At 31.6% G+C, this 24,528-nt stretch overlaps 2 protein-coding genes across 3 annotated transcripts in view; both read left to right on the forward strand.

Annotated features, from left to right (window-relative positions):
• Positions 1-3,813: 3,813 nt before the first annotated feature.
• Positions 3,814-7,118, forward strand: LOC134242303 (uncharacterized; the record flags this gene model as incomplete). The annotated part of the gene is made up of 4 exons (XM_062724387.1): positions 3,814-4,149; positions 5,830-5,952; positions 6,427-6,490; positions 6,752-7,118. Coding segments are annotated over 4 exons (890 nt in total), but the record flags the coding sequence as incomplete, so codon positions are not given.
• A 3,091-nt stretch (positions 7,119-10,209) lies between these two features.
• The window catches only part of LOC134242302 (uncharacterized), a 50,235-nt gene continuing 35,916 nt past the window's right edge, over positions 10,210-24,528 (forward strand). The window contains exons 1-6 of one of the 2 annotated variants that reach the window (XM_062724385.1): positions 10,210-10,288; positions 11,338-11,355; positions 13,017-13,343; positions 15,000-15,161; positions 15,679-15,787; positions 15,935-16,158. In XM_062724385.1, the coding sequence (XP_062580369.1) occupies positions 10,234-10,288; positions 11,338-11,355; positions 13,017-13,343; positions 15,000-15,161; positions 15,679-15,787; positions 15,935-16,112 (849 nt within the window). In that variant the 5' untranslated portion in view covers positions 10,210-10,233 and the 3' untranslated portion in view covers positions 16,113-16,158. Of the gene's footprint in view, positions 10,289-11,337; positions 11,356-13,016; positions 13,344-14,999; positions 15,162-15,678; positions 15,788-15,934; positions 16,159-24,528 lie in introns of those variants that run through there. The other variant, XM_062724386.1, reaches the window with a different exon arrangement.

Raw genomic sequence — 24,528 nt, forward strand, 5'->3', positions numbered from 1 at the left:
ACGATAAATAAATCAAAACCAGAATACCTAGAAGTAATTTTACTGTAGCATCACCACAGTATATGCAGTATTTGAATTGTTTAAATTGTTTTTCTTCAAACGTTTTCAGTATACTAGGGCTGATCACAAACTTCACGAACTATCTCTATATTCACAAAACCACGATTTGGAACACCTTCATCTTTGTGACGTCGAAATGTGAATGTGACGTCAATATGTAGACCTGTGACTCATGACAAAAAAATGGTTGTCACAGACTTACTCGTGCAAATAACGGCTGTAGAGTTTAACGTATAACTTGGAAATTCTTTGGAAGTATCTTACAATAATTTGTACAAGGTTTATGAAGACAATACTTTCAAGACGTTCAATAATAATAAATTGGATTGATTGTTTAAGTGGAAGGAGGGAGATGGTTAATAATTAAGTTTGTTTTGTAGCGCAGCGAAAGCAAGTCGAGGAAGATGTGTGGCCTTTGTTAGGGAATTGGTTTTGAAAGATTGCGCCGTTACAGCTAATAAAAATTGTTGACTGTCTTAACTATAATGTCATTATTAAATCCCTAAAATATCGTTTAATTTTAAACTTCTAATATATTAAATATGATAAAAAAGATGACCCGTACAAATATATCCATATTGGAAAAACGACGTTCCTAAGACAGAAGGACTCGGGTTGTTACAGTCACCATGTTTTATTCTGGGAAAGTATATGCTTGTCTAACCATTCTTTTCCGAGATTTGGTCATTTCTGACAAATGGACTGTTCTTGTAATAAAAATCAACTTGCATGGTAAGAAATATATGACTCGGGAAAATATTTCAGTGTCTATGAATAGAATGCTTCAAAGCTATCCCGTGATTCATACATAGACAGAACGGTGGCAGATATGCATTATAATCAGAGGGTTACTCTTTTTGATCACCCCTCATGTTTTAGATAATAGAGTGAAAAGTTTAAAGTTATTAAATCTATTTAAAGTAGGGGACAATAGTTGATTGGAAAATATATGTTTTCAATCTCGTTTGTGTTTCTGCATCCCATCCGCCCAATTATGACGTCACAGGCTGGATACGTATTACAAAAACGAAAACGGTATGCAAAGAAATGAAATTATATTTTGTAGTTAGATAAGGAATTCATTTCCATCGTGAAGAAGAAATATTGATATTTTCACGCGTTCTTTGGAGATGTAAAATACAACCCAGTGTCTTTTGTAGCATAAATTCCACGTCCAACTATAAAACAGTGAATATCCTCTATCAATCTTGCTATTCAATGATACAGAGTTTGATGATATTTATAAATAAAAACCGAAAACGATGTCATTTCATTGCATGAAAAACCATATGTCAAATACATATACAACTCTTTCTGTTAATACAAAAAAAAAATTAAATAACGTTCCATTCAAAATATGTTTTTTTTTTATTTTGAATCGACAAACTACTTTATTCATAATCTCTCTCTCTTTCTCACTCACCACTATAATGAATATTTTACAAATATTTGTCTATCAAACTGTCATGTTTGAGTTTGTCTTCTTTTCAAAGAATGCAGATTACATTACGTCATGAAGTCAAGTGGAATATGGGTTTTAAATTTAGACGACACCTTATTTTCTGAACTTCCGTATCACATTCATATGCACTTTCATGTTTTTATTTTCTGTTATATCGGAATATATTTTGGCTTACTCGTATAAAATGTCAAGTTTATGCTTCCGTGATTGGGATAAATTGCGATATTTCATATTGATTATATCAACATCAGTTTGGGTGCAACCAACTATAGGTATGACATTGTTTGTTTAGTAGCATTTATATTCGGGTTTACTATCATATTAAATTCGGCTTAAAACTTTGAACAGTGTCTCCGAAAACCAATATCATTTTTTTAGTTGTCACACAAACCAAATGTAGGTTTTATGATAATTATTGAGATTTTTTATTTTTGCTATGAATTAATAACATTCGCTTCGAACAAAACACCTAAACACGAGGAATCTTAAAGGTAACGAAATATTTTTTAAAGAGCGGAAAACATAGTAGACGTATATATAAAATATATAAAAAGAAACTTTTCTAAAGATAATATCACAATATATTTCTTTTTTGCCAAAGGAATTCATGCATTATTTCACCGTTTTTGACATTATTTTAGTATTATCATTGATGAAAGGCGCATTTATCAAACGGTTCATTAAGATGAAAGTAAATAAATTCTAAATACTAAGAAGAAAATTTGTTGATTTACAAAGAAAAAATTGAAATTGATATCGTTTACATTAAATTGATTTTAAAAACTGTAGATAAAATTAATAATTAGACATGGAAGGACAAATATTGAATGTCTATTATGAATAAAAATGATAGATTACATTATTTGAATGCTTTTAAAATCCACCGCGAAACCGGTTTTCTAATATATTGCCCTAAGGCGTAGAATTAGGACGTTTCTATACTTAGGTCAATATAAATGGAAAACACTTCAGATCTATATATAGCCTTAATGCATTAGATACACATTTTTCTCTATTGATTTCAAAATTAATGCACAAGTTTTTACTTTGGAAAGTATATAATGATGTTTATGGATTATCTTCATATTTTTGTCGAAAAAAGAAACAAAACTAACATATTTTTTCCGACATTATTCAATTGTCTGGTTATTTTTCATTTGATTTTTTAGTGTATGAATCACTCTATTCTTACTTCTGCTAATCAAACTGAATTTCTTGCTGATAATTATTCATACTCAAATAAGAGAATAAAATCTTCAGTTGTCGTTTAAAAATACATTCTACACAAAGTACTTCCTCGTCATACTTTTTCACAAGATAAAAGGTCGGCACATTTTCAGATTAATTTTTTTAGCATGTAAAGTTTTAATACACATGGTTAGATATAAATGTGTTATTTCCATTGAACACGTTTAAAACTTATATGTTATTTTAGCGCAGACCGTCTATTGTTTCATTCAAGGCTTTACCGTTCAAACTTTGTTATTATTAAATGTATACATGTATAGTGTATATAAAAGACCCACCTTTTTTTTTTAACATATTTCCTGTTTGGTTAAGAGGTACCAGAATACGAACCCGAGTACTTGCTGCTTTAAGACGTTCTTCAATTCGACATCATGATTTCTTATCCTTTTTTAAAATAAGTTTGTTTGTCGTTAGAGAGCAATGTCTGTAGGGCGAATTGAAGACCTTTCATCATCATGAGAAAAAGAAAAAAAGATTACTTCATTTCAGTATTAAATTGTTACTTTGTTTAAACGCCATTTATAGAGGTATGATTATAAACATTATAAAGTATTTAATTACTAGAGAATTCAGTTTTGATCCTGCTCCTTGACCCTGTTTCTGATGTCTTTAATCTTTGAGTAGTTAATAAAATTTAATAAATATTCAATGTTTTAACTAAAAGTATTTATGCTTTTTATAAGAAATATATGTGTATCTTCAACGGTCAATGAAATTGTAATGACAAAAATTAAAAAAAAAAACTTTTAAATGGCCCTAGTATTTTGTATTGATGGGTAAAAGATACAAAGAATTAAAACAATTTCAAAAATTAAACGCTTTTTAATTTTTGCTTTGTTTTTATTTGAAGGACAATGCGATTTGCAAGGTAGGGATTTTTTTTATTAACGTTTATAACTGAAAGATGAATTTTATCCTTTTACCTAACCAATAATTCTTCAGAGAACATCTGAATCGTTTTTGTCCGAAATTAAGAAATTTTACTAGACATACATACATTTGTATTTAAGAAATTAAAAATTATACTTTCACTTTCTTTTCAGTTTCTAATAATTCAATTATAAGATGCGATGGATCTGAAAGAAAAGGAGAAATTTTATACATAGATTTTAATAAGATAAGAGAACCTTGTTCTTGTCACGTGAAACCGTTATTTGAAGGAAGCTTATTAATTTATGCTCAACAAATTGTAAATAGTTCTTGTTTAACTGAACTAATTATTGACGGCGATAAAATATTTAACTGCCCTACTGATGCTGATGTTGCAACAAGTCTTGATGTTAACGATACCTCGTCAATTAAAGTCATTTCACGATATCAAGCAAACAAAAGGCCTGGAGAATTTTACCACTGCGTTATAGTTCGAGAGAAATCAGCTGGTAAATTAATTTTATTAAAATCTTTCTTTTTTAAATCTCTTCTCTTAGGTTCTTTTTTTTTCTTTTTGCATGCAATATTTCACTAAGTAAGCACTTTTTTAATTTTGATCTTCATGTAGAATATACTAATCTTCATAAACTTTACTGGAAAATAACTTGTTGCTTGTTGTGAACTTAAGATTTGAATTTCAGCATTTAAAAATCAAGTATCTTATAAGGAAACTATATGAAAAAGGTGTTGGCAACTTAACTATCGTCCCCTCCTCTTATTTATGTTTTAAAATAACATTATTAGCTCCATGTTGAGTTTATATCTCTCAGTTGATTAAATAAGCAAAAATATGCTCTGCATGTATGTGTGAGTATTTTCTAAATGACACTACATGATAAGAATATTTACAGTTACTGTAATGTTTAAAATTAACATTTTGCTAATCCTGATAGTAGGGTCTTTCAGCAGAACACTCTATTATTTAATCAAATATGTACACTTTTTTAATATAAATTTCCCAGGCCATATATTTTCACAATATATTATTATGCATTTTTATTCGATTACCAGAACATAACAGGGAGCAAATAGGCGGTAGTGACGGGTTGACAAACAACGCCCTCTAAATTATTCCTTGTACCTGATCCAACCATAGATTTTAGCATGTTTTTCATGTGTATCAATTACTGTAGAGTCTGACGTACATTTTTCCACGGGGCCATAATGCCGCGGAATCCCAATTTCTGTTTAATCCACGGGTAGGAAATTACGCTGTTTTTCTTTATTCTCAATATATGCGTTACATTTAAATTAGGTACGCTTTTCCGCGAAAAATATTTGACGCGTACATAGCGTAAATTAATACCACGCATAAAAAGGTACTTCTACAGCAAAAGGACGTTGAAGCTTAAATGGTGTCCAAGATTGACAAACAGCTTAATTCCGACTTTTTTATCCCGGAGTCTTTATTCCATATGACGCGTATGATAACAAATACATAATATGTTCAAAAGTGCATTAAATAATAAAATTATACTTTCATGTAAAAAAGTTGAATCTGATTGGTCGAGAAACATTTGCTAAAAACACTATTACCCGCTGAATAATGAAGCCACGCCCTTCAGCGTAGCAACAGTCAATATTGCTTGACGACGGGTGGTATTCCAAAAAATAGCGACTGCGCAGAATTGATGCGCGCACTGGCAGTAATATGTATTTGCATAAAACATTCGGTATAATATAATAAATACTGCATTTAGTTAAGAATAAAAATTGAAAATTTTCACCCCTCGAAAACCATTGTCAACCTTGGCTGCGCCTCCGTTGACAATAGTTTTCGAGGGGTGAAAATTTTCAATGGTACAGTCAACTACATGCAATATTTATAAATGAACAGATTCAAAAGCAAGGTTAACACGGACGTCTTTAATCGACAGAGCTGGCATCAAAATCCATAAAGGCGTAAACATCTCTGTTAACCTGTCACAGCCTCTGTTGGTCCCTTGATATGATCGGGTAAAATCTGAGAACGCTTAGGTATGGAAATAAGGGTAGAATATTTTTTGTGAAACATGTCAAGCACAAAAACCTGAATAAATAACATGCTGTCTTTTGTCGCCCTTAACAAAATGTTGACTGAAATCGAGTAAAAACGATATTGTTGATGATATCAAATTTTATTGATTCAGGTTCACCAGGAAGGCTTGTAAAAGTAACTTGTGGCGATAAAAGAATAGAAGTTACTACTCAAAATACAAATAACTCAACCAATCACACCGAAACACCAAGTATCAAGTATATTACGGAGATATGTAAGTAAGGGAATAATCATTTCAGTACGTATCAAAGTAAATGGTCAAATTACATGAGTCAGGCGTCCAATAAGATACTAAGAGCTGTATGTAATCACCAAAGTTCTTGTTTTATAGGTCAACAATTTAATTTATAAATATATATATAATATACATGTATATGAAACAATAGCCTGAATAATTAATCAGTTTCCAAATGTAAAAAAAATATAATTTATTTCTTTTCTATGTTGACACCCTTTCATTAAATCATTTGTCTTGACAAGTACATGAACATATTTTTTTTTCTTTTCCAGCAATACTTTATCACATTTAACTAATTATTTAAACAAAACTCACATAAATAGATTTTGATAGCTTGCATAAATACAACATATAATGAAATATAAATTTTTGACTGTCCAGTAAAATTTAAATATTTCGACAAAATCATTATAAACAGAATTGATTCTGATAAAACTTTGTATATTACAGATGCCATTGCAGGTGGAATACTTGTCTGCTTAGTGATGATTATTTTGGCTGTGATATGCAGCAGGTACATGTAATCTATATAGATAATTTAAGGAGATTAAAATTAACAAATAGAAAAAAAACGTATACTGGTATACCCTGAGTGTATAAATTCAGATTTTGTAAATTTGTGATGAAAAAGTCTGCTTCTCAGGGACTTCTGTTTATGAATGCACCTGGAATATTCTCACATTAAACCATTTCTGTAAAATGGATTAAACTCCTTATATCAAATGCATTTTACGTGTACATTTTTTCAACTTTTAATCATTTGTTCTTTTTTAAGAATCCAGAAATCCAAAGCTGAGAAGCAAGGTTCTAATATCACCATTGGTACGTACACACGTAGTATTCGCACTCATGAATACAGTTTTTCTGAGAACACCGTTACCTCTGACAATCGGCAAGGCACACTTGAACAACGTTCAAGGGACTTTGACAATTCCTCTAATGCAATTGAAGGTGAAGAAATACCAAATGCCCAAAACATGTCAACTAAAGAATTTTCTGGTGACACTGTCAAGTACCAAGTGAAAGTAACTGATATTAATATGGCTCAGGTTGCAGTTCTTTACCAAAATCAACTTAATGATAAAGACCTAGTATGTGATATCTTGAAACAAAATGTTAATTTTCAACATATGAACAATTGAGTTGTTATTAATTTCTGGATTGTCCATTGTGTGTATTGATTTTTGAAAATTGACACAAATCATGATATTTTTAATTGTAACCTCACTTATTCCAAACAATTACAAGATCAAATTGTAATTAACAGAAATGGAACATGCATTTTTATTAACAATTAAATGCTTGAATCTAAATTATTTTTAAAGTTATACATGTATATTGGTTTGCTTGAATTTTAAAGCAGATTAGCTACATTAAAATGAAAAAATAAATAATTGAATGGAAAATGTATATTTTCATGTCTAAAAATAATATTATGAAACAGTTTACATAAACAAAGACTGCAAACAAAATACTAGTTATTTTATGTTTACAGATTAAGCATATATCATACGAGCTTTTCTTGACGACCCCGATTATGTTGCTTTAGTTAAAGGATGTTTTATTCGGCGTACATATTTATTAATGAATAAAACAGTCTATTTTTTCTTTACTGAATTAAATTTCTTTCTAAGGGACTCATTTAAATTCACAACTGTCCGGTGTTTTATTGTTAACTTTTTATAAACAGATTCAAATTTCAGTCGAAATTTAGTCGAAAGATCGCCATACACGGTAGGTAGCAGAGAAAACATATTGTTTAACGTCGTTCGTGGCCAAGATTGTTCACCATTGTCTGCGTACATTTACAAACTGTACTCTAATTCTTACATGCTGAAACTTTTTTTGGTATAGAGGAAAAACTCTCATTAAATCTCATGCCATTTGAAAATAACTTCCCTTTTAAAATCTTGTGTGTAATGTTGCTTCTGTACTCTTTTCTGCTGTCTCTGATGTATACAAATCTTATTCAAAACTATTTATTATATATCCGTGCGCCGGTTAAACGTTTGACGACGTCATTTTTATCAAACTCAATTCCAACAACACTTTGAAAATCATGACGCCAATCGTCTGTTTCCAAAGTAATTTATATGATTTGAAAAATTATTTAGATTGTGATTCTAATTTCACTGATTTAAATTTGAAGTCAATGTTTTACATAGTACTAAAGAAATAAAAGCAAATGTAATAGGTATATTCTTAATTTATTCCGAATTTTGACTGAAGACTGCATGATATATATGTAATTATATATACGTATTTATTATTCAAAGATCTAAAAAAAATATATTTATTTCGAATGTCACCAAATTTTCAACAGTTATCATCATTTTCCTTGTCCCTCTCTATCTGACCTTGGTGAATTCCATATTCACTAATTCGCGCTTGATGCGTTTTATATTTAAAACTCATTCTCATTCTCTATGTCGCCTTCCAGTCAGCATAGTCTAATCCACATTTTTATACCCTTGAAATTGAAGATTCGGAAGTATATAATTTTTGTGGTGGCCGTCGGTCTGTCTGTCCGTCTGTTTTTTTTTCTGTTTGTCTGCAAAAACTTTAACCCTGTCCATAAGTTTTGATTTAGTGGAGCTATGATTTCATATTTAACATGACTGTGTATTCCTTGTGACAAGACCTTTCTTTGGGTGCAACCAAATTTGACGTATTGACCTTGATCTTGGAGTTTGACCAGCTTTTTCACAAAAGTTCCAAACTTTTACTTTGGCCATAACCTTTGAACGGTAGTTGCTATAACTTTTATATTTCACATATGTATTTTTTGTGACAAAGACCGTTCATTGGATACTAACAAATTTGACTTTGAACTTGGAGATTTCAGTATTCATGATAAAACTTTTACCTTGGCCATAACTTTTGAACGATAAGGACTAGGGCCGTCATACGTCATATATGTAATTCTTGTGAGAAGTCTATTTATTGGATACCAAGAACTTTGACCCTTTGGTCTTGATGTTGGAGTTTTCACTAACCTTTAAAACAAACCTTGACTATAACTTTTCAAGTGCTAGGTTTTTCATACATGTACTTCACATATTTAATTTTTGTGACAAGACCTTTCATTGAATATTAAGAACTTTGACCCTTTGACCATGACCTCTGAATTTGGCCTATCTTTTTTTTTTAAACTTTAGCCTGGGCTATAACTTTTGAACGGTAATGGCCAGTGTTTACTTACTTCACATATATTAAACTTGTTACAAGAAATTTCTTCAGACATCAACAACTTTGACCCTTTGATCTTGACCCTTGTGTTTTATCTACCCTTCAAAAACAACTTTTGGTGGTGCTAGGGCCTTTATATTCCACAATCGTATTTTTGTGAAAAGACCCTGCTTTGGGTACTAATATATATATTTTTTTTTTGCATTTTAAGAAAAGTTAAATTTTCGTTTAGTTGCAATATTAAGATTCGTATAAAGTTGTATTAATTTATATAAAGTAATAGGGCTCTCAATTCTTTTGCTTCTCAGTAATTTCTGAAACTTTTTAAATGCACATGCACTGAAGAGTTTATGTTTAAGCTATTCAAACAACCTCGTTTATTGTCGGAATTTAATAAAGTATGTTGCTGTTGTTTTATTGGTCGGATGACAAGTTTCCAGTGGAGATTTTCTTTTTTATATACTAAATTAGAATACGAGATGTTCAGAAATATCAACAAATCTGCAAAAAAAAAACAACAAAAACTTTCTTTAAAGTATAACAAAACTAGTTAATCCCTTAATTGACTTCAAAACTCTACCCGAGGATTCTACAAATGATATAAATGTACGTAAGCACATTTACGTTTCTCCCCTCAATGTCCCACACCTTTCAAATTTAGCATTCATAAAATGCTAACTTACAACATTGTAAAAGTTTCTGTAAACTCTCTTTCTCTCTCTCTCTTCCTCTCTCAATCCTTGCTTTGTTAATATAAATTTATATTTTTACAAAAGTAATCTATCGGCACAGCAATTTGTTCCGTTGTTTTCACATAAACAATCTCTATTTTATTTATCTCTATGGGAAAATGCGTGTAACCTAATTTGGGCGACTCGCCTGATCAAATTTCTTAAAAAACAATTCCGTGCTATTTATTTTCGTCGAGGTAATAGTCTTGCATGATTGCTTAAGAATGAAAATATCTTTTCTAATTTTAACTTTTAAAAAGCCCTGTATGAAATAAAATGAAACTGAAATAATGTTTACTCTTCCTTGTTCCCCGAGGAAAATGAAGTTTTGAGTAAAATGAGATGTCTATGTTTTTTCATAAAAACTGTGCTTTCAGTCATTGGAGTTTTTGGTAAGTTTACATTGTTTATGTTAGACAACATCTTATGTGAAAAGGAAGATAACGAATAGTGATCGATCTAAAATAAATAAACAATAACATACGAAGTGTATAGAACAAGATTGATGTCTGAACTGTAATGTCAGCTTTCAAATCACATAATCACCAGAATTTTCCTCAGGTAAAGAGTTTATATATAATAAGAAGGATCATGTTATGGCAGTGAAAAATGACCTCTTATTTTCTTTATTTAATAATGATGGTTTTTTTTAATGAGAGGAAGACGAAAAGCGAGATTAATTAATTTTTGTACAATTACACATGTTGTTACTTAATCATGTAAAATATAGCGATATCAAACATAGTTTGAATTTTTCTGTCTTTTTCCATGGAGCTTAAGTGTTCTAATTTTTTAAGGAACTGTATGTTATATTTTGATTTCTACGTATGTTATTGTACATTTATTCAAAAAACGATTTTGGATAAAAGAAACATCTAGAATATATGTTTAGTTTTTTATATATACATTTCTTTGAATCATCCAAAATTTTCATTAATTTCTATCTTTCAAAAACCTCTGGTAATGCATGCTGATTTTTTTCTATTAACATCTGATGACACTATAATCTTAATTTAAGAATGTCTTGAAAAATTATCAGTAGTAAAGGTACGTTGCATATGTCTTTAATAAAGCCATAAACATTGGCTCATTCAATATTCATTAGTTATATTATTGCACTTTCTAAGTAAAAAAAGGCAACAGGTTCCTGGGCAGTTTGATTTTGAGTTTTACATTGTATAGAACGTCTTCATATAATCTATTAAATTTTTTTTTAAATTTATTTATATAAATATCGTACAAATCATTCAATACAACAATCAATAATTCTAACTGTCCTTGAAATGGCATTGTTTACTAAGGGATTTTTTTTCGTGAGATTTAATTTTATTCCATACATACAAAGTATAAACATGTTGGAGGATGTTAAGTTTATTTTTTTTTGCATTGTATATCCATAATGTTTTAACCATTTCTTATATTTTTAAACAAAATATTTTAGGCTCATGTCCACAGAATTGTAAGTATCTAAAAAAAATCTGTATACAATTTTTTTATTAAACAAAAGTTTGATTCTCTACTTTGTAGTTTAAGAATGTTTGAAAAAAAATCTTTTTTAATGACAAGGAAGGTTTCAGACTTTGTTTTCGTTTAAGTTTACCTAAAGAATTCATAAATAATATTTTCATAAGTATTTTTAAACAATCTAAACAAATCATTCGATATTCGATATCTCATTTCAATTAAACGATAAATTAAAAGTACAGAACTCATCAAACTTTTCATATTACAGCTATATCTCAGGAGATTTATTTGAAATTTCATAGTTAACAAATTTGAGGTAAAATCAAGTGACCTATTGCTATCCGTTTTCGTCCGTCGTCGTGCAGTGTGCGTTGTTTTTAACATTTGAACTTTTTCAGCTTCTTCTCTGCAACCAACTTTGGAATAAAGCATCTGTGGGTAACAGGGAACTAAAATTTGAATTTTATTGTCCCTGCCCCGTGGGACCCGAGAAATGGGGCCAAAACCACTAAAATCTATGCAATATATAAAAATAGTTTTTCTTTACTTACGAACATCAAGCAGTAATACAGCTGGTATGATTGTTATAAACATTGAGTTTTTAAGCAAAATTGTAAAATACATGGACCCTGGGTCAGCCTGGGATCGAAGTGCTAAATAGATTATATAGTGAAAATGCGTAATTCTTCTCTCCTCCTTGGCGTTAAATAAACTAACAACGTACATTATTGAATTAGCGTGCCTCTTCCAAAGTTGTGAATTTCAAGGCCCCAAGGTGAGGACTTGTCGTACTTGGGGCCCCGTGGTAATCCGTGTTAGAATAGGTCCTCTGTACCCCTTGCCTGTCGTAAAATCTGCCTAAATGGGTCTTTTTTTATATTGATCAATTGAAAAATAAAAGCATTTAGTGCAACCTACAGCGAATAGAGAATCATACACTACAAGTTTGAAATTACGTTTACTCGGAAATGTACTCCTAAATTGATACATTTATGTGTAGAATTTTGTCCATACATGTAGGAATAAAATAGATATTACAATGCATAAATTTACGGAATGAATCTTACTTACACAAAGACGCTGATTCTGGTTTAATAAACATCTCTGTTATTATATGTGCAAAACTGTGTAATTTTAAAAGGCATATAATCATTTTTTTTTATTCTACATGTTTTACAACAATTTTCTTTTCATTTTTTAATCTAAACAATGAATTTAAAGAAAAATTATGGTTGTGTTCTATCGTTTTAACAAATATCTCTAAAACATTTCAACGGTCACAGTAGCCTAATGGTAGAGTGTTCGCTTCGTGATCAGGAGGCCCGATTCTCGATCGCTGCGCCGCGTCATACCTAAGACGTAAACAAAGGTAGTGACTGTCCCTTCGCCAAGCGCTCGACACTGGAAGTGAAAGCCACGGGTCTCTCGGATATGACCTTAAAAACGTAGGTACCGTGTCAAGACAGGTGCTGGCACGATGAAAAACCCTCACTGCTCAATGGCCCTGAGTGCCGACTATAGGTCAAAATTTGACACCTGCATATGGTGACGTCTCCAATGAGTGAAATATTCTTAAGAAAGACGTAAAACAATACACAATCAATCTAATACATTTCTTCTTATTTTATGTTATATTTAATAAATGTCCCGTTGCAGCACCAAATATTGTGATAAGCAGTTGTGATGGAATATTAAAATCTGAAACAGAACTTTATATCGACTTTACAAAGATAAATCAACCGTGTAACTGCATTGTGATCCCGGCGTTTGATGGTGACTTGTTTGTGAGAGCAGAGGTAAACGTATCTCAATGTGATGCATTTGTAAGAGTTAACAACACTTTTCTTTTCAACTGTCAAGAGAAAGTTGAATCATCAACTGTTAAAGTGAAGAAAACACACCCAGTTACAGTGGAAGCTGACTTCAAATCAGAGAGTTCTCGTACAAGTTTTTACCACTGTCTACGCATTCAGGAAAATGGCGGTAAGAAGGCTTTTTAATCTGTCTTATTTGAACAAACAGAATAGTGGATTTTTTTTTATTTTCAAACAACCTGAAACCTAAGCCCAAAATTTTCGAAGGTATAATAGACTACAAAAAGATATAATGATTTGCCTTTACACTATGGTCAGCCAAAGTACGGTGTATGGCGTAAACATTCAAAATATTTATATTGAATAACACATGAATAAGATAAAATTTTTGCAAGATGCAAATTATGCATTTTTTTCAAAAAGTGTAAGCATTTACTTTTTACAAGAAGTAATGTTTTAGCTATTTCATTTCACAATTTTTTTTGCAAAAAGACCGTGTTCCAAAATTACGGAAAAAAAGTACTCGCAAGTAAAAAATAATAATCTAATGCGTGAAAGAAGGAAACATTTGCTGTGGAATTCAACCCGACATACAGATATATCAGCTGCGTGCTATTGATTAACAATGGTAATTTCCATACTTATGTCGATACGATATGTCCTAGTAGCCTGAGATAAAATATACCACAAAGTCTGACACATTGTTTCATATTTAGATATTTTTTTTGGAAAATACGTTAATGGTAATCTAACAACCAAGCTATATGATCAACGTGATGACTTCAACTTTTCTATTGTCAGCTTCCCTTATTTATGCAGCAAAATACCTTCATCAAGTGCATATGGAATTTAAATATCTCAGTTGATTAAATACTCAAGAGCATGCTCTACGGCGGTTGTCACAGGTCGGCAGGGAATGCTCACACCTCCATGGTGCCTGATCCCTCCTCTGATGTTTTAGAGGTCCATTTTTCTCTGGTTCTACTGTGTATTGTTTGATTAACTTTTGATCTGGAGTACTGCTCGTTATCTTCTTTTTTTTTCATTACTACATGTAGTATTAGATATATAAATGTTTGAGGCGAGGAAATTCAATATATTTTGGATCAGAGCAAATCATCAGAGGTTAGATCCGGTTCAGTATGAAACCCCTCATTAAATAAATTGTGATAGCATGTAAATTTTCCTGTATTGTGTTTCCAATTTTGAATGCTCGGGAAATTGACTAAAATTTAAATGATGCATTGTTGTGTCTATATCTTATCAGCATACGAAGATGTTCTTAAATATTTGCTGAAAAAATCAGCTTAGTGTCCAATTATTATAATTATTTGTTTTTTAGAAAAACGCCTTTTCCACAATTTAACCGAACAACCCCTGTATATCACATAACCGAATCGGAAAATGTCAATACAAGTACATGTTCAGGTGGTTGATCCTTTACATATATGCATTATGACAAATTTCCACAACTGATATTTTATTTCCCTTTACGATAGATGAATATATTCAACATTAGACTTGACTTACATTATTTGTGTGCACTTTCTAAAGCATTTTAGTCCAGTACATTTTAAAAGTATTAAATTTGATTCCTTGAAAAATATATCTATAAGATTAAGGGAAGTTTTAGGCTGAACTTTATTTAGAGATACAATTAATTTCCCTATTGGTAGAAAAAGACGTCCATGCTAATGTACATTTTACCCTACGATATACAGATGATATACGATCAGTTGATATATGTTGATACAAAATTGATATATTAACAAGAATTTGTACAATTTCATATCATTGCATTATTATTTTTTGTGTGTATCAATAGGAAGAAATGGACTTTTGGAAGCTAAATGTGGAACATCGACATTTACGAGTACACAATCTTTGACAGACACATCAGCGACAATAATACATCAAACCAGTTCTCAAATATTGTTGACTACGATTCCTTTTACATTACAAGACAAAACAGTCAGTCACACTAGCGGTAAGAATTTAAAAGCAAACCTATGACACTTTAAAGCAACTGGTTTTTTTTTCTTTCAAAGTGATTTACGTATTATACTGTGATGCCGTTCTATATTATGTAAGATTACAATTTAGTAGGGTATGATTTCTTTCAATTACAAAGCTCCTCTAAAATAACAAAGAAAGTAGACCAACGAAAATCAGTAATGCATAAATTTTATGCCCTTATGGTTGATGTGATTTCCTATTGCAGTCAAAAGTAGGGATGGTTCATCTGACTTACAGTTATTTTTTTTTTAAGATTATCATTTTTCAGACATGTATGCGTAGGAGCTCTTTGTTACGATTTACATTTTGTCTCATGTTTTTTTTATGGAGAACTATGCTCACATGTGAATTTCTTTCCAAACAAATTTAAAATCTTTTTGAAGCATTGCTTTTAAATCAAAACTATGTTTTTTTTCCTGCTTTTGATACAATAGTAATACTTTTTGATTTATGTTATCAATATTTGAAACATAAATCTATAGTTGAAGTTCAAGAAGGCCAATCAAATCTCCCTTTCCAAATATCTTTGGGGATTTTTGTGATGATTGCGGTTGTGTCAGTGATGCTCAATATATACTTCTTCAGTATGATAAGCAAGTAAGTTAGAAATTTCATAATAAACTTTAAATACATTATAAATCAATATTGCAGAATTTAAAGAATTTCACGTAGTTTTTTTTTATATCAAAGACAACATTTTGCATTAAAAAATGCAAACAAATTAACGTATTTATTTCTTAACAGAAATACCACAGCAAAGAAATCTTCGAAAGAAACTTTTGGTGAATTGGACCGGTCTGGTATAAATCATTCCCACGCAGATACGTACACAGAGCTGGACATGTCAAATATTGTAACAGTGACTGCAGAGTCAACAAACAAATATGACTCATTGCAACCTCAAAACCACTACATCAATTAGACTATTTCTATTTGGCTTGTGCTTACGATTTGTTGTAAATTGATTTAGTTCACCTTGTTGTCAGCTCTACATGAATAAGTTTGCTTTTCACATTTCATTACACGGTTTAATTTTGTATGCTATATGAAAGATAAAAGATTACGATGTTCCAATCGTAGATATTTTTGACATTCCTCCAGATTCAATGAGTTACAATTCCATTTCCACTAAAAATTGCTAAACTTCATATGTTTTAATGGCAAGTGTAGGAACAACCTCACTATAGAAAATTTCCATGTGAACTCTTCGGAAATTTTGATTTGTAAATTATTAAATTTTATCTACAGAATTGAGTGTACTTTATGCAAATTGATTTATATTGGGAAATGATAATAAAAAATATTCAGTTAAGGACAGATGATACCAAGAAGTAGTGGATACCTAGATAGGTAAAATAAGTTTGCGCCTTATACATTTCTAAAATACAAAGTCATTGTAAACTTTCAAAATAATAACTTCCTTGTATCCCCATCAATTTTATAATTTTTTTTTCTAAATTGTCTAATAGAAAACATCCAGTCTATTCTATTTTGCTTTAAATCCCAATCAAGTGTTCTTTATTGGTTTATAATAATTGTGACCAATTTTACATTTTTTTCGATTTCATATGAATATTAGATGACATATTATTAAGGTTTTCCTTGTTAATACATTTCATTGACACAGTGTCATTATTTATTTGTCGTTTACTTCATACAGTTTTTGTCTATTACTTAATGATTGATCGGTTCAAAATTTTAATGTACAGTGTATTTATACGTAATTCATCTGTAAACCAACAAAAGAAAAGACATGAGGTATATTAGCTGGTAAGATATAATTTAAGGCGTTTGCATGCCTACAATATACACAGGAGAAGACTTTTTTTGCCTTGGACTTGATCATTGCTAGGTTTTATATCAACTGAGAAATATCACTAATCTATGATCATGATCTTTTTCTGCATTTTAATTTTTTTAAAGTAATAATACTTTTCAAAACAAAAAAAAACATACATACCAATATACATTTAAAAAGAATCCGGCACATCATCAAGTAGGAATTTTGTGTACTTCTTAATGGCGCCATTGAATATTAAAGTGTCCTCTCTAATGCATGATATTCACAGCTGGATTAGATATGTACAGTGTACAGTGTATAATATATAACAATAATGAACAAAAAACCTAAATCAAGAATTTACAAAGTTAAACTTAAATAGTATATCGAACTGCGACGTTGTCAATGGTTTCTTTTTTAATGAAACATATGGAGATAACGAACAATATTCAAGATCAAAAGCCAATTAAACAATATAAAACACGGACCGAACAATCAGAGGTGGGATCAGGTTCCATGGAGGAGTAAGCATTCCCTGCCGATCGTTCACAACCGCCATGTGCTCATTGACATGACTGGGAAATAACGAGAAAATCCGTTTTCAATCAGTGTATAAATAATGGAATTACAATAAGTATGAAAATTGTGTCAAGACACAATGATAAATAAGGGAAGTTAAAGTCATCATGTTTATCATTAACTTTGGTTGTTAGTTTTCCATTAATATTTTTAAAGTGATATATCCAAATATGAAACAGATGTGTCAGACTCCATGGTATCTTTTATCTCAAGCTCACCAGGATATACTGTATCGACATAGGAATGGAAATTACTTTTTAAATGAACAACACGTCCTCGATATACATGTATCTAAATTTTGATTTGTAGGCTACAGCAAGTGTTTTTTTTTTATTTTCACGCATACAATCTTGCCCATATTCTGTTTCATATAAATACAAAAAAGGTCTTCTAGTAACAGAGCGCAATTGGTACCGAGGGGTATTCCAATAGGTTGTTGGAAGACCTGGTCTTTCTTTTTTCTTCTGGCTATTCAACATCATTCAATCTTATCAGCATGCTCACAAATGCCTAATGGGTAATCCTAGATCTTCTGGCGACATTCTAGTAATACTGCAAGATAGTTTTTTTTCTGGCAGTATTGCCAGAATGTCACCGGAAGTTGTTGCCGCTAGCCGTGATATTTCACTTACTCAAAAAGCTTGTTTCTTGTGACAAAAATGTGTTGCTTCAATGTTGCCGCAATATGTTTGCAATATTGGTGCAATACATGTACTTTTACTTTCGTAAGGGAGGATAATTATATGATAACTTTGAAAAGATAATCTTACGATGATCCCAGGATTTTCTTAAGATATATCTTCAGAAATTTCTTATGAACAATCTCAGGAAATTTTCGTAAACATGTCTGCAGGTAATTATAAATTTACGAGTTCCATTTTTATTTAAAAGAAAAAAAACAACTGTTAATGATATCAAACAGCCTTTTATTCAAAGTGGGGAATTGTTGTGTATCACGTTGGAATGTTTTTAGCTGTCTTTTTTTTGTCCTTTCCACTTTTCGTTATGTTTTCAAGACTATTTCTATTCATCAAATTTTCATACATAAGAGATTGTGTGCCACAAAAAGAATACGACTGTCAATGTCAAAATATCTTCCGACCAACTTGTATACTGTTTTTATCAAATGTAAAAATTTATTTACAATTAAATTTACGAGTTTTAATTGGCAGTACCTAGTGATCCTTATTTAATTAGTGGAGATTTGTACTTCGAAAACCTTACATTCTTTCATGGCGTACATATAGTCATTTTTAAGATACTTTTGTAACTCAAAGACCCCCTTAGCACCTAAAAGACCGTTTCTCTTGATTTTAAAAAAGAGATCAGCAGGGCCAACGGAAAATGGCTAAAATATTGCCATGTTAAACAATGAAAAATTAATCATTTTAACATTCAATGACATTGATATGTTTCAGGAAAAAATAACAGAGATTTATTTCTAAGAGATTTTAATACGTGGCAAAAGCCCTTTTACTTTTGCTATAATAATAATATTTAATCTCAATGTATTTCAACTTTATCCCATATGCATGTACAGTAGGTTTAACGTTATTGTTCACAACTTAAACAAACGATCGCGTTACACGCGCGATCCGCACGATTAACGTACGATTAAACCTGATACACGAACGATCCTTCACGTACACGATTCTACACGTTACACGATCTTACACGATTGCTAGATGACCGCAAACGCACGATTCGTCACGCAAAATAGTTCAAATTATTTAGGAATCGATATTTCCAAAACGAAATGCGGATTTATGTTGATTTTAGATTCAAAGAATTATTAATAAATATATTTTTCATCGACTTTGAAAAAAAAACGGAAATGGGTATTTCTGTACTAAATACATGTAAAATTATTTTATTATTATTTTAGATATTAAATAATTTTTTAAATAAATAAATTCTCTGACACGAGAAAACGGATTTTTTGTTATATCAGAAGAAAGTAGTAGGTGGACCGTAGGATTTGATTGAATTGGATTTCATGATATGTCAATCGGGGGATACGATTGGGAAATCAATGGCAGCATGAAATGACTTAACTTAAAAGTTATAGCTATATGTTTTCATTACTTCAAAATGTTTATGAATCTCTAAAACATGAAAAACGACATTGCAAATTATTGTTTACTTTAAAAATTTATTAAAAGTAAGCTACAGAGATAAACACTGTCAAACAAAACCCCGAAAATCATGTGCGTGACGTGCATGTACATTCGCCGACTAAACATTTATGAAAGGTTTGAAAAATATTTCTTTATTTGTAAAAAAAAATTCTTTGAGATTATTTGAAAATTAAAAGAAATATATCTTACCCAAATTAGCAGCAAACAAGAATGATCTTCAGAAAAATATAGTAAAAGATCTTAGTACGATTTATCACAATAAGTCATGCTATACGAGAACATAACATTGTACGACTTACTATATTGCTTGTTTACAAGCAATAGTTAGTTCGTTCCGCATTCAATTATATGTAAACTGCTCTTCATTCCATTTATTTGGATTAATAAATAAAGTATAAACAAAGTACTTGTTAACATTCCGATAAAAACTTACAAAACGAAATTTACACGTTTCTAAACGCACGTGCACGCAGCATTAAAACCGCAAACGATTAAGTCTGTTACACGCACGATCTTGCACGTTACACGAACGATCGCGCACGATGCACGAGCGATTCTACACGATTTTTTTTGTCAACGATGACGTTCCAGCCACTGTATGCATACTGGAATCTAAGAGAGATTTTGGTTTGAAAACACTTCAAAACCATATCTGGTTATTTTAATTGAAAATTGCATTAATTGTTTCTATCCTGCAAACTTTGCGAAACTGAACCTTCTTGTCTCTTTAAATGCGTATGCTTGCTACAAAACCCCATTGAAACAACTCTTTGCATTACTGCCAACAAATGAAAATTTCTCATCTATTTTTAACTTGAAAACAAACCGGTCCTTTTTAATTATGTGTTTATTGATGTGTTTTATTTCCTTGTTTGTCCATATTTGAAATGGAGTATCTGAATGTTTTCATTACAGTTGTGTATTTCTCGGAAGTTCTGGGTAAGTCATTATTTTTGTGACAAATATCTGTTTACGAATATCACTTTTCAGAACGTAAAATCTAAAAGTTATTATTAGCTTCGTATAGGAAAAAAGGGGCCTCATCTTAAAATTTGAGTGCAATATTCCTATTAAATGAAAAAAAGCAAACACAAGCCACGAATAACCGGCATTGTCTCCTCCGATTACAGGAAAAATTGTGGATATTAATAAACATTTATTAGTACTATTTTGTATAGGTATTACTTATAAATTATCACTTATGTGTCTTATTACTAGTTATTGATTGTTATGGCTTTGTGTGCCCCTTGCACTTACTATTTTGTGTTATTGTATTAACCAATCAAATGTAGCTATGAACGAGAAGGATACGGAGTTAACGAATAGTATTCAATATCAAAGTCCATTAAACCATACAAAATAGGAGCATAGCAAACACTGACCTCTGAAACATCAGAGATGGGATCAGGTGACATGGAGGAGTGTGCATCCCCTGCTTACCGGTCACACCCGCCGTATAGTCCTTGTCATGATCGTGAAATAACAGAAGAATCAGTCGTCAATATCACATCGTTAATCGACTCTTTTTTATATAAGATTATTCCAGGGAAATTACCAACAACCATTTCTTGCTCTCCACCTTACTTTTAGTGATAACACGTATAACAATATTTTTTATCCACCGTATTTCTCACCTACTCACCTTAAGATAGGACAAAAAACCCGTGGATTCTATTTTAACCCATTTCTTAAAAAAATACTTGAGGAAAAAAGAGTAATATTACTATATTGACAACAATGAATGGTCCCTGAAAGAAAAATAATAAGTTTTGGCAAATTTGCATTTATTTTGTGAAAAAAATCAGAGAATCCTATATATTGGTCAGTTGGGAGCTTACATTTTGGAATGTGTTTACGCTATCTAAGTGCAATAAACAAGCATGTTACAGTCTGTTATAAAATGCATTGCAACTTTTGTTCTATAAATTGTAGATGGCTGATATTTGGACACATATATGAGGAGTCTCTATTTTTTATGTACTACAAAGGTTAAGGTCATATCTAGAGGTCAAAGGCTAAATATTGTGACGTCATCTACTGATTCTTTTAGTTTTTTGCCATTGAATTTTTTTAATCACCAAAATATCTGAAACCACCGGTTCAATTTTATATTTTTTTAACACATTTTATTCTAGAACCCATTTGAATCATTCTGTTATTTTTTTTTTTTTTTTTTTTTTTTTTGTAAAATTGAATTATACATTTTCTCTTAAGAAAACTTAAACTGTCGGATATTTACAAGTGAATTTTCAGTTTCTGATACAATGTATGTTCTTTTTTACTTTATATTTTACCCAAATTTTCCAGTATCAATGTGACTTACTGATTTAAAGTAACAAAAAGTATTACACAAATTCGCAATAGATCAATAGAAATTCTGAAATAAGGCTCATTCTCAAATCGAATGTCTGATTTCACAAACTTCTTACAGGGGTCTGAAAGACCATATTTCAGACTATGTGGGCAAAAAATGTGCAGTTGAATTTCTTTCATATCATATATAAAGAGAGATTCTGTATCCTAGAACAAAATATCAAAGTTTCAGAAAAATTGAATTTCATGAAAAATTTGACCTATCTATTTGGTCCTACCTGAAAATTTATACATGTACTTATGTAGACATTAATATTTACAAGTGTGGGTAGATCTTTTTTTTATTTTGATGAATGTTCAGTACCATGTTTATATTTGTAAATTGCCCATTGAAAATCAAAGAAAAGAAGCAAAAAATATTATTAATGCTTTACATTATGTATTACTATCAACTTAAACAAGTCAGAACTTTGAAAATGAATGGCAATTTATAAACGGATTAATGAGGAAGTAATCAAAATGTGTTTACACGTTGACAATTGAAAACACAATTTAAACATCATCTAAAAGAAAGAAACACATATGATTGCGCCCATGACAAAAGGGTCCTTATGGCATTTTTGCTAAAACAGAGAAATAACGTCATAAAGATGTGACGTTGCAGACTGACGGAGAACTTCGACGCAGATTTTTTTAACCACGTGTTTTGACGTTTGACGCATCCAGAGTTGTTATCGCTGTTTCCAACATGAATCAATGTCTAAATCTCCTAATCCACTGATTTTAATAGATATAAATAAAAACATTTAGAACTGGTTTCTTAACAAACATTATTATTCGTCTCTATAATACCAATAGTTTTCCTACATGCGTAATTAAATGTATAGAAGCTGTAGACAAGATGTTTTCTGATAGCATATTGAACCTTTATACTCTAGATAAATTTTATTTACACATATTTATACCATTTACAGAATGCATCTTAGACAGGGTATATCGTATACAGTGATGGCGAAACAGAGAAAACACTATGGTGAGATAATCCGCTGTTTATTAGTGCCCGCAATATACTATACAATATAGATTACAATAATGGCGGAGCTGACAGAGACACGTCTGTACTCTGCAGCGTATAACAGAAAAGAGAGCGAGGATAGGTATACGTCACGACAGGTGCTGTGACGTATACCCTGTGATCAGAGGTAGCAGGGCAACTCGTGCCCGGTACCTCCAGGACCACCACATTCCTCCCCATTTTGAAAAAGGGCGTCCCAGCCCGTAATATATATACAATGGGACAAACTATAATATACATCAAAATAAACAATTAAATCTTAGCGGGGCTTAACATATCTAAAATCAATTAAACATAATCACTAACACATTTACATAGATAAACAAGCAAGCATATAATAATACAATATCAATATTACATATATTTAAGCATTAATGTTCATAATAAGAAATATAAAATAAATAGAAATTAACAGTTCATATCACAGAATCTCACGTGGTCCTGGGCGCCCCTCGTCCGAGTCTTCTCGGGTCCACCTCTGGGTCCTTCGGGGTCGTCCTCGTCAGGTGGTTCCTCGGCGACATCTCCAGATCCAGACATCCGGGCTCAGGACAGACATGATGTCTAGCGTGACATCACGTCCACGACTCCGTCGCGAACGCTCAATCCTGGAACTGCTCACCAAGGGATCCTCCTTGGAACATCAATGGTATATAAAAATGAGGAACACCAAGGATCGATCATAAAAGCAGGGAAATATCCCTGAATAATTAAAGGATCTGCTTCCCTTGCAGTAAAAACATATATACAATCCAGCTAAATATAGCTGCACATAACCCCGCATCCCTGCGGGACATAATCCTCAATACTAGTCGCGACCACCATCGACGGGACTGCATTCGGGGCAGATATATTGAGGTACAGATTTGGCATAATCCTCACTTATACCTACACACCCAGGATGAAACCAGTCCCGACAGTTGTCGCACTGCACCATCATCCCTTTGGGATTAGACTGTAAGCAAACGCAACATTTCTTAGTTTTAGTCCCCCTAGTGGCTCTAGGTCTCTTGGGCGATTGGGGCTGTTTAGACTGATCTAATCTTTCCCTAACCCGTTTTCGAGTACCCATATACGGACCTACTGACTCCGCTGGTTTGAGGCTAACTTTTGAGTGACCCCCACTCCCCGGTCTCCCAGGACTTAATCCTGAGTCTGCGGACCCCAGCGGTGCAACCACTTCAGGTACAAGGGAACTATCCCCATCTTGGGCTACTGACTGTCCGGGCAACTTATTCTTGTAGTTTACTAACCATTTGGGGAGTTGCCTAGACTCGCACCTTTTAAGCTTGTCATGGTGCATGACCTTGACCTCGCGCCGAGATTTTACAACAAATATTGTGTCTGATTTGGTTTCTATTATTATCCCAGGGCCCCTCCATACTGACTCTACCTTTTTTCCCGCATTGCGGCGCCAGTAGACCAAATCTCCGACCTTGAACTTACTGGTACG

The sequence above is a fragment of the Saccostrea cucullata genome, unplaced genomic scaffold (genome assembly GCF_032062105.1).
Source record: "Saccostrea cucullata isolate Sc308-1 unplaced genomic scaffold, CSIRO_AGI_Scuc_v1 ctg2550, whole genome shotgun sequence".
Lineage (NCBI taxonomy): Eukaryota > Metazoa > Mollusca > Bivalvia > Ostreida > Ostreidae > Saccostrea > Saccostrea cuccullata.